At 43.7% G+C, this 12,180-nt stretch overlaps 1 protein-coding gene across 15 annotated transcripts in view; it reads right to left on the bottom strand.

Moving 5' to 3' along the window:
• Positions 1-4,262: 4,262 nt before the first annotated feature.
• The window catches only part of TNXB (tenascin XB), a 743,838-nt gene continuing 735,920 nt past the window's right edge, over positions 4,263-12,180 (bottom strand). For all 15 annotated transcript variants that reach the window (XM_086924531.1, XM_086924530.1, XM_086924535.1 and 12 more), the window contains one exon: positions 4,263-4,869. In XM_086924531.1, coding sequence (XP_086780657.1) covers positions 4,771-4,869 — 99 coding nt within the window. In that variant the 3' untranslated portion in view covers positions 4,263-4,770. The remainder of the gene's footprint in view (positions 4,870-12,180) is intronic.

Here is a 12,180-nt window from a genome sequence, read left to right on the forward strand (position 1 = left end):
GTGGAGCGGGTAACAGTGAAGGGTTTCAGTGCAGGAATGGACATCATGCTGGGCATAGCTTGTGGGATCAGGCGCAGGCCACTTGACTTTCTACCATATCTTCTCTGGCAGGGCGCGAATGGGCTGCTGGAAACCTACAGGCAGGAATGAAAGGCAACAGAAGATGTGGTAGGTGGCCACCCAAAGCGCTAGAGGAGAGGCCTGGTGACCTATGGCCCTCGCGGTGATGCAGCAGAGAAAACCGACTTGGCACTGTGCAACTGTGACCCCCAGGTCGACAGCAGCGGCTAGAGGCAAAGCTGTGTGGTGGCAGGGCGCCTTGCTGAGTGAGCAAGCCTCTATCTTGTGGTCTGCACGGCCAAGGGAGACAGCTGGGGGAAGCTACGGCCCCCAGTACATGTCTGTTGCGGTTATGTTCAGGCGGCCGCTGTGCAGTTCACCTCGAGCAAGGGAGAGGCTCTCCCCGTCTGGGGCGTCCACGAGCACCGCTCTTGTCAGGCAGCCTGAGCGGGCTCTAGCGGTGCTGGCGTCTGGATTGTAAAGCCTTTCGCGCTGGCAGGGGTGATCAGCACGTTTCCTCAGGGCCACGTAAGGAGGAGATGGTGGTGGTGTTCCAGTCAGGAACAAGAGATAAAAGGGCAGATTTACAATTACTGGCGCATCCCTGCAAATTAGCAGGGATGCGCCAGTAATTGTGCGCCACAGCTCCGCCACCCATGATGCGCCGCATTTACAATGCGGCGCACCATGGGGCAAAAACGACACAGATGCGTCACGCATCTGTCCCGTAAAGGCGGCGCATTGCTGCAGTTGTGTCGCAAGCGCACCGCAGCTCCAGCAATGCTTCAGGGGAGGGGGTATTCTTCCAATGCTTCGTCAAGCCTTACGCCTGCTTCAAGCAGGCTCAGGGTTTTGACGCAGCATTGGCCTAAAAGTGACTGAGTCAAATCTTGTAGATTTCACTCAGCCACTTTTAGGAGGCCTTCCTGCGCCGGAACGAACCCCCTGCGCCAGAACGCCTCCTTATGGCGCAGGGCTTTACAACGTGACGCATCTCGGAGATACGTCACGTTGTAAATAGTCGGCACCATGGCGCATCTTTTGCGCCGCTGCTGCATCACAAAAGTGACGCAATGGCGGCGTAAAAGAGGCGCAAGGGGCTTGTAAATCTGCCCCATAGAACTTACCAGAGCATACGGAGGGTTCATGCGGCCTCCTCGTCGCCACGGTAGCACGGAGCTAGCATGTGCACTAATAATTAATGACACAAACATTGAATGCTGTCTGCTATTGAAACTGAACTTCCTTCCTAGACGGGTTCGATTTTTTATTTGCCTGACATATAACACCAGGTGCAACCATGTTCTTGACGTTCACGGGGGATGCAGGGAAACAGCCCCTTTCAAGAGTGCTCTAGGTGGTGGTGGTGGTGGTGTTTGAAGAGATTGCATCACTACAGATACCTGCCTGGGCTCAGTGCTACAACTGTGCAGTGATCTACCTAGTTAGTAACTCCCGGGTTAACACCTTGGGGCAGATTTACAAGGAAATGCGTCAGCGCAGCAACGGAAGCCCTTTGGCTGCGCCATGCGGTGGCACTTTCAAAGTACAGGAATGCAACATATTTACAATAATATGTTGCATTCCTGTGCTCTCCCCTGCGCTGGCGCACAAACTGGCTGCCATGTGCCAGCACAGGAACCCTTGCACCATGGTGCAAGGATGCCTGCGTCGTGGGGACATTGTTTTTGTGCAGGAAGGAGCACCTTCCTGCACAAAAACAATCACTACAGGCATTTTCCTCTTTCAATGCGTGCTGTAGAATGCAGCACACATTGAAGGCAGAAAAACCGAGGAGAAATGAAAACATTTCTCCCCGTTGTGCCTCGCTACGCCTCCCCTAGGGTGGCGTAGCATTCAGACGCATTTCCAGATTTACGATTCCTTGTAAATCTGGAAATGTGTTTTGTTCCATGGGTGTTGCGGTGAACGCCCCTTTCACGCAAAGTGCTGTGTGTAATGGGGCCATATTTACAAGGACAGAAAAAGCCACGAAGGGTGGCTTTTCCTGTCCTTGTAAATATTGTAAACCTTCGCCACCAGTACGTCACAAAAAGTGACATACTGGTGGTGCAGGGGTCTTGTAAATCTTCCCCCTTGGCTACTGGAAACATGCGCAGGTCCTACAGTAACTGTGTAAAAGCATGTGTTGGAAACCTGGTTTTGTATTTGTTTCCTATTTGTTGGAGGAGGATGAGCCAGCAGCTCCTTCTGCCACACAGCGGTGATACCGCCACCAGCAGTGACGTGGGTAGAGGCAGGGTGGCAACAGGCACTGCAAAGTGCTAATGCTATTCCACTCGCCATCCTTAAAGGCTGCTAGCATTGTTGGCAAGAGAAAGGCGCTCTGAGCTGCATAATGCCTACAAAACTGTTCAAAAGGAGACCGCAATTTAGCCTGCAGCTACTTATGTTTATGCTATTCAAAAATGTACATATCTGCAAAATGTCTTGGGCTGATCGAAAATGTGAGATGTAGACCACTGAACCCATGTCTGAAGAGGATCGCCCAAAACAACCCAACAGCTGGATAGGATTGACCCAAAGTACCTTTCTCTGTGTATGTAGTGTGGTGTGTGTTGTTTGCAGAATTTGTTGTGCGGTGATTGAGGCGACATCAGGTCTTACCAGGAAGCCAAAGCTGTCTGTATTCAGACGTAAAAATGGTTATCAATAATTTTGCAAGATGCTGTTTTTGTTTTGCTGCAAACATATGCCACAAAAATACAAATAAGGAAATATTCTGCTGCCTAAACATGGTGACCATATGCTTAATATATTAGAACTGTATTTTGTCAATTAACCATCACATTTCATATACATTAAAGGTATTATTGCCATTGCAGCACTTAAACCTTAAGTTATAAATTGCAAACACACGGGTGACTGAAAATAATTCAAAAAGAATGAATAAAGAAAAGGGTTTTGGCAAAGTAAAGTTTTAGCCCACTAGCTTGTGCACTGGAGTATACTTCTTTTTAGGCAGGTGCATTCCTGTGATAAGGCATTTAAGACAGCCAGTGGCTAAAATTGGGCTGGCCCACTTACGCATGCTTTATGCAGATATGAAAGGAAGCAAAATGTGAATAACAGTTAAACAGACCAATGGATGAAGAGGGCTGAACAAAAGTCCCTCAAAGCTATGTTTATATATTTGTATTTTGTATTATTATTATTTTGTTTACACGAGTGTGGCAAAAAAAACTCAAAGCTATCTCTAGACTAGACCTACATATGGATCCTCATCAAAATGATTCGACTTCTACATAGTTATTACAATAGTTTACTGCTGGAACATACCAACTCGACTTTTAAGTGGTATGTACCTACATTTTCTTTCCATAGAGCTATAAAGGAAGATTTTTCGAAGAAAGTAGAAACTGCACCTGCTGCCTTAGGGCCTTATTACAAGTGGCCCATTCACCACGAATTATTAACCACGTTTCCAAGGCAAGTGTGAGTTTAATTTTTTTCACATGGATTTCATTATGCAAGGATGAATCTCACTCTCGGCCCCTCCTTGTTCCTTTCACAGACAAGTCTTTACTTCAAATTACCTGCTTGCAATCTTCTATGCTCAGCTGAGCAACGACTATTTGCTTCTCTGTATATCTGTGAATCTTCGTAATACATTTGTGTCGTTAAGCATTGTGGCCTAAACACAGGGAGGCATATGGCTAGAACTGGCGACTTTGGAACTTGGAAACCAGGCTAGAATCATTATGCTCGGATTCTGCACATATCAGGTAACCTCCCTGTGCACCCCTCCCTCTCCCCAAAAAAAGAAAAATGTGTTGCGTAATCTGGTTCTCTTGTTCACTCTGATTTCCTTGGACCACGTTTATGCTACACAAAACTGCAAAAAAAACAAAATAAAAACCAAACTAGAATTATCAATGAAACCAGGAGACTAAAAGCTGTTTTTTTTTACCTTGCATACGTAAGCAGACATGTCTGTGTACTTGCATCCGTTGTTACATATGTAAGTAGGTATGTATGGAACACTGTACAGACATCTAGCCCTCGGGCTGCAAGCCTACATCTGTGTTTCCCATACAGCATGATTAACAAAGAACACACTAGTCAGGCACACCAATAAGAAGCATGCAGACATATGCACAAGAAACCACGAATGGCACATCTTTCCCTCAAAGTTTTTAAAGGGAAAACTGGAACTTCAGTAGAAAAGCATGAACGCCAGATTTGTTTTCCGAACCCTCCTGATGAGGTGATTTATTGCAACAGGGGTTCAAAAACATAGGGGAGAAAGGTTTACACTATTGATAAATTTACAAAAAAGGTATTATAGCGAGACATGTACATTAACATGGAATACTCTGGAACTCAGGTTTCCAATAATAAAGCTGACTTGGTTTGCGAACCCAGAGGCGAGGGTGGAAACCCGACTTTTTTCTGGATTCTCACTTTTTCTCCACTTTGCTCTGCCCCCACAGAGAAGCAATGGTTTCCCCGTATCCCTACACTGCAGGGTTTACTATTGAGGCAGAGTCACAGTCTTCTTTTCCCACTTCAAGGAATAAGGTCTCTGTTTCTTTGACAGGCGCTTCTTCGCGGATGGAAGGATGAAGCTTGCTTTGTCCTCTTCACTGCTGTCTCCTTCCGCCACTCCGGAAGTCCTAGAGCCTCTCCTGCACTGTAGCGCTAGTTCTATTTCATTTTCTTTTTCAAGGGCGGGCGATGGTGTGGGGTCTAGATCCTCCGCAGAACCACAGAGTTCTTGGGTCTCATTTTCATCTCCGTGAAGGGAATGGAGAACTCAAAGCCCTTCCAGTTGTACCAGTTAATACCCTGGAGGAAGGAGGAAGTGGGTAGAGAGGTGTGACAAAGAGAGTGTGAGTGAAGAAGAAGGAGAGTGCCAGAGTTGGAGGGAGGGGCCCAAAAAAAGTGAAAGGTATGAAGAGATAATATGTGGATAGAGAGGGCATGTGAGAGCAGCAAGCAAATAATGGAGGGAGAAATGAGAGAGGCAGAAATGTGAGAGCAGAATGGGAAAGTAGAGGGAACATATGTTGGGAGATAAAGGGGATGTAAAAATAAAGAAGAGATATGGAAAAAAGCAGCAGGGGGTAGGGAGATGATAATGTAAAAGGTATGCAGAAAAATAAGGGAGATGTGCAAGTAAATGGGAAAGAGAAGATGGAATGGAAGGGAGATTAGGAAAGAAGAGATGTTGAGAAAAGGAAAATAGGACCAAAGAGTAAATTGTTTAGGGGTAAAAAGAATGGGGAAAATGGTGAGGGGAAATGATCAAAGTGAAATAAGGACATGAAAGAAATAATGGAAGGGAAGTGAGAATAAGAAAGGGGAGATTGAAGTCGTGGGGGCAATAATGGGAAAGGCAAGTTGTAGTGAAAAATAATCAGGAATGGGAGAGGATGTGAGGGTAAAATGGCAAGCAAACATAGAAAGGATATAATGTGGAAGCAATGAGGAGAATAAGAGAATACAAAAGAAGAGAAAGAACGTTTTGAAGGAAGGGAGGAGTAAGTGAAAAGCACACGGCAAAACATTCAGTGAAGTAAACAGAGGGAAAAGATGAAACAACAGAGAACAAAAGAGAGAAAAGGGAAAAAAAGAAAAAAGAAAAAAACACAAGCGTTTAGATATGCTGATCACTTCACAAGGCTACAATGGTTTGCTAAGCGCAAGCCCCCTGTAAGGGGATGGATAAGACGAACAGTTATTTCACATTCAGTCATCCTCTAGTTTATTCACTGGAAACCACAGCAGCAAATCAATAAAGCGAAGAAAAGTTTTTTTTAAATGTGTCTGTTGTAAAATTCATTAAGATTTGTAAAAACAATTTTAATCGACCAGGCCCCGTCCACATTCTTCGCTGATACTTTATTTGAATTGCATGTTGTGACGTTATTTTATATGCACTGCTTTTATTATTTTATACGGACAATTTCGACAACCACGCTCAAAAAACGAGGGGTAAATACCTTTTTTCCCCACTTTTATCTTGTAAAGTCCCAGTAGCACGGCGCCTGATCGTTTATCATTGTTATTTAACCTGTTCATTTGTTTTAAAATTAAAGGGAGCCATATTACAAAGTGTTAATTTATATTTAATTACATTACACAATTTATGTGTGCGGTTTTAACTTTCCCAATGATGATCCTTTGCTTTACTTTTGTTACTTCAGTGTTATTTGTTGCGCCTGCGTCGTGGACGAGGCCTGTTCTGCGCATGACGCACTTGAGGTGGCAATGCCGCGCATGCGCACACTGTCGCCTGCACATATTTCAGGGTGCGGCTCTGCGGATGCGCAAGTTTCGTAAGAACACGTGCTGGCGGGAATCGTTGGTTTCTGTCACGCGGACGTTTCGGAATGTGGCTCTGCCCCTGCGCATTTTCGTAACTGCTCCTGTTAGTGACGCCCTACTGGTGCGCCTGAAGAACTTTACCATTCTTTCAAGTAAGCGAGGCTTATGCCCGTTTTTCTTTTACCGCTTTTCTCAAGTCTTATTACAGTTAGATTTAATTGCCGTACCATGGCACCCTACTTAATACCAGGCCCTGTTTTAGTATTCTTACCTTGGAAGGGCGAGCAACAGGGATGGGTGGGTGTAGTGAGGTGGTCCTTGGGCCACAAGAATCAGTTAGGCAACACCCATAGGGTTCAAAAGGCTTAATCCCCCCACCACCCCAACCTGTGTCAGCACGGGCTGAAGCAGCTTCTCGGGCACACACACACAGACATTTTTTGAGCTGCCCCTCGCATCAGATTACTTCACTGGTCTTCAAAAGACCATTAACTTGGTAATGAGGCTTAGTTGTGTTTTCACCATTTAGCTGCATCTCTACTCTGCCCATTAACTTGTTAACAAGGTTTTTTGGGGTTTTCACTCCTTCTTAGAGCCCCTGCATCTCTACTCTGCCTAATTTTTTATCAGGACCACCTACCCCTGAAATTTGGCTCTAGCTACACATCTGACAAGGATCAGGGAACTCAAACCTGCCCTGGCAATTCAGCTGGACAGCCCCCCTGGGAGGGGGAAGGGGTTTAGGGCGGGAAAAGGTTGGTGGCAGGTGCTAGCGTGAAGCACTGCATCTGCTTTTGCTTCAGGGGGCTGATATTGAGACACTGCTGCAAAATTAGTCCCCTGTAACAAAATCGGCTCCCACCTCAAACACCGCCCAAACCTTTCCAATCTACCCTGTAACAAAATCGGCTCCCACCTCAAACACCGCCCAAACCTTTCCAATCTACCGGGAAAACGCCCTGTGCCCGCTATGGGTAGTACGACCCTGACAAAGATGAATGGGCAGTGGCTAAAAAGGAACAAAGTATTACATAGATCTAATATTTTTAGATACGAACAGCTGTTCGCTTGACATTTTAACACTATAATTACCACTCAATGAGGTACATACTTTGCTTTCCCTGCTGAGCGTCCAGCTTTGCTGAAGGGGTAGGGGCTCCGCATGCAGATGGACTGCAGCATGCTCCTGCTCATGTGCAGTACACAGAAACGTACTTCTGCCACACATGGTTCCTTTTCAGCTTTTCATGGTTTTTAAAAAAAAGTTGTCAGCTTTGCACTTTGCAAAGCACTGAAGTTTAAAAATGTAGTGCAGTAAGCCCTGTAACTACTTTGCACACCCCTACCTTATTCCATTCCTCACGCTTTACTATTATTTATTATTCATTCTATGCACACGCTCACTAAAAAAACTATTAGAAACTGAGATATTTGACAAATGCAGAAAACCACTGAAACTGACCAGTTAGGGTAACCAATGCACAAAACAAGGCCATAATTTGCGAAATTTGTCATGGTCAAACCACCAGTTTTCACAACAGAACAGAAAAGGGCAGCGACAGGTGACTAGCAGACGCTATGCCATGTGCTGTGTTTTTTTAGTAACCATAAGTGGCAAATTTCAGTGGTTTTCCACATTTGTGACAGTACTGTAACTCAGTTTGTAAACTCTGATTTTTCAGTGATCCACTGACCATCACCATTGCTTGGTGATGGTTATATTAACAACTTAGTCAAGAAATGCAAACAAAACCTAAAGATTCGAATTCGCCTCAGCGTCCATTTTTAGCAGGGCTTTGAAGAAAACCACCTTATCAAGCTAATTTCTCCCAAAATAAACCTGTAATTTTAAAAATACTTTACAGTCCCACATATAATATGGTACTGAATTGCCATCTCAAGGTTCTAGTGGCATTCACAAACCATGCGGCCTATGGCCGAGTGATTTATGAGGTCACTAGAACATCCTGATGGCAATATGGGCCATATTACACAGTTACCAATATGTATGCCATTTAAGTATCTAAATCCAATTTTGGCTAAATATATGAACATTTTTAATGAAGTTTGTCAAATTTCGGCTACTATCCTGGGATAAACATGTGATAACTTTTTGTATCAAAATTACAAAAGGAAACCGTGAAGTCTTTGCAAAATGTACATATTTCAGTAATAACCAAATACGGAAATAATGCAGGCAAAATACCACGACAATCCGCATATACAGTTGTAAGCAGTTTCAGCTAGGAAATACTACTTAAAGGGTAGTTTTTGAGTTATTGTAAACACCAAGCAATTCTTTTATCATATTATCCCTTTATAATTGAAATTCAACAGGTGAGTTTTACTCAGTGCTTAATTTGTAAAAAATAAAATAAGTGCCAGGGCTCTCGTCAGAAGGCCACCGCAGCTTGCACGACCAATTACCATTGCCAGCGCCGCCATTGACAGTACCTACATAATTAATACAAATAGCACTGTTACAAATGTGACAATTTCGCCAGTTCAAGGCCCCCGAAGACATAAGAGTGACCTGGGCGGCAGGTATAAGTTGTTTTTTATGTATATTGAAATATTAAACAGCTGTTGTGCTGCTCATCTTTAAATTATACTAACAGAGCCACCATGTGGCAGCTGTCATAAGTGCAGATGTTGACTATTAAGTACTGGTGCTGAGCCCCTGAAACAACTGGCTCAAATGAAGCACTAGTTTTATTCCAGATTAGGCACTCCCTCTATGTAGTGCCAACCTCAAATTTAAGCTGTGGGCTTAACCACATCCGTGCGGTGCAGATTTACCGCCGGTGCTGGGCCCTAATGAAAACGGGCGTGGTCATGACGGAACGGTTCCATCGCGATAGTAATCTCTTTCCTCACTTAATCTTTTCCTTGGCTTTTTCCCTCTCTCCCTCTCTCTCTCCCTCTGTGTGCTTATCCAGAATTATTCCCCTCTATCCTTTTTCCCTCTCTTCTCTCCAATTTGTTCTCCCTTTTCTTTTCTTTCCTCTCCTATCCGTTTGTTTCTGCTACCCACTCCGTCTCTCATTTCCTCTTGTCTCTCTCTCCTCTGCTTTAATCCCTCCTTTTGCTCCGAGAGAGGGTAAAGGAGTTGTTTCACTGCAACAATGTCAATAAATTACGTTTTCGTTTTACCAGTTTCTTGTAATATTCTTCTTTAACCCCTTCGATGCTGATGACGAGCTCAGCTCGTCATCAGCCACGGGGGGGCGTGTGCGTATGACGAGCTGAGCTCGTCATCTTACGCGGCTTTTAGAAAAAAGCCGCGTAGGGGAAAAATAACCGCCGCAGCGATGCGGTTAAAATGAAAAGATATTTCTGCTATTAGTGTTTTTTTCTGAAGTTCCACCACTCTTGAGATGTGTACGGCACCCTCCCCATTCCATAAGCTGATGGGATTTCGTTAGAATGAATCTCTCTGTCTAAATATGGTATGTCATTGCACTTTTTTCTTTTCCAGCAAATCATTGTGGCATACTGCGAGGGATTAAGTCCACATTCCACTTCAAGATTTGCTAATTGTGTTGCTAAAAAACAGCAGTTCCCCCCTGAGCCCTGGGATGGGAGGTGGTGCACCACATGCTGTGACTATTCACTGGCCATTGATATTCTGCACATGACAATGATCTGGGTTGACTCTCTGGCTTTCTCAGTCACACTCGCCTGAACTACAGCAGCCTTTCCTGTTGTGCGCTAGCAAGAAAGTCATCCCAGGTATGTGGTGGGCCGACTTTTCATTTCTGAATGGCCTGAGTGGGCCAGAATCTTCATTGGGTTGGGCCTGGCCCACCATCTAGTATTGGGCTTGCATAATAGAATCTTAGATATACGTTGGCACACACAAATAGGGAAGACCAACATGAAACACAGGGCGCTATGAGTGGAGGCAGAACAAAGGGCAACCACAAGTGTGGTAACTGTAGTGCATGTGAATCTTGTCTGGTAGCCCAGGACATGGTGCACAATGGAGTAAAACATGCATCGATAACCCCGTAAAAATTGCAGAAGCAAAAATGTATTTTATCCTTTTGTGCCCCTGCAATCTCGGATATTTAGGGGAGACAAGCAGGGAATTCAGACATCGACTCTGCAAACATATATCTACCATTAGAACAGATAAGATAAATGCTTTCTTAGTGAACCACTGTAAGGAGAATAACCATGGGCCAACCGATATTAAGTGGTTTATTTTAGAAAAAATACAAGTAAATAGAAGATGTGGAAATATGTAGTTAAAAAGAAAAACTAGGGAACAGTGGTACGTTATAAAATTTCACATAAGACACAGTCTAAATAGTAGGGAAGATTGGGTCCGAATCATAAAGGGGAAGTGAAGTTGTGTGCTTTTTGAGACAGTCATACCTGCATATATATTGTGCCTCTTATTTATAACAGAAATTGCCACCTGATTTGTAAACCTAAGAAGGAAGGCGGGTGTATACGTTGGCGTGATCATTGGCATTGCATCTAGGGTGTGAGATACACACGGGCGAAAGAGATATTAAATATGGTAAAAGCTAGTGCTCTTTGAGGATGCAGCCAATGGCGTACTCAGAAGCCACACTAAATAAGAAGTTGTTACAAACACAGGGACACGCATGTGCACGTTACATTTTTAACTAAGCATGTAAATCGGAAGAACAAAAGAGCTATTTAAAGATGGCGCATCTGGGCATTTTGCATATGAAATACGAAATCTGCAGGGCCGGAAGTGGCGGGCAAAGAATTAAAAGGGAGAGCACATTGAAGGTGCATACTAAGAACCACAGTTTCCTTTTTCCTGTGCGGATGAGAAAATTATCTGAACCCAGAGACGAAGTCAGGTAAGAAGTAGTGGTTTTAAGAATGTGTAAGGCAAGTGGTGATAAAACCTTTTATTGATACAGCCTCTATGTGCTATAGGGGGTGAATGAGGGATAAGTCAAACTTAATAACAGACATAGAAAACCTCGATACGTAATGAGGGAGGTTGAGCTCCAACCAATAGGGTCACTGTACAGGACTTAATATAAATAAAAAGTGAAAATGTAAGCACCTTTCTTCATGAATGCCAGCTTGGGGCAGCACCGTAGTCCCAACTCCTGCAACGTGTCAACACCGGAAGTGGACGGCTGTTTCTGAATAGCCCCTGACGGCTGGAATCTAGGGGAACATGGCTTTCGGGAAAGAGGGTGTCAAGTAAAGAGAGGAGGGGTACGTTCGACAGCGTTGTCGGTAAGTTTAGTAGTCCGAACTGTGAGCTCCTTAAGAAGACATAGTATGTTGTGTGGTTAATAACAGATTAGTGCGCTAAGGATACAACACGCACAGATGAGTTTCAATGTAAATGTGAAAATAAAACTTAAAGTATTTTTTCTGGTTGTCAAACATCAAAAATACGTTTTAAAACCTTTTTAGAAGACGGTTAACTAGTTCTGTTAACCGTAGATTTTTAAAATGTCTTTAGAGCACATCCCAAACACGGTTTATGCACAGTAATAAGTACGCTAGTTATGCCAAAGATGATGGTAATTTTTTTGTTTGTCAAACTGAATAGGAAGTAATATCTCCGTGTCCTGTAGCCAGCGATTCCTCGGGTGAAAAATCTGTACCTCTACCTAAAACATGCTCTGATTTTGCATTTTAGCATGGAATTATAAACTCATCTATTTGCCTAATTTGTTGTAAAATGCAGGGTTTACATATATTGCAAATTTACAAGAAAGTTATGTTTGAAAAGATACAAAAGTAGAATTTTGCAATATTACTGTTCTGTTCTTAAAATAGAATATTTTTGTTTTATTACAATGACATTTTAGTCTTTGGGATTTT

Source organism: Lissotriton vulgaris, chromosome 5 (assembly GCF_964263255.1).
Source record: "Lissotriton vulgaris chromosome 5, aLisVul1.2, whole genome shotgun sequence".
Taxonomy (NCBI): domain Eukaryota; kingdom Metazoa; phylum Chordata; class Amphibia; order Caudata; family Salamandridae; genus Lissotriton; species Lissotriton vulgaris.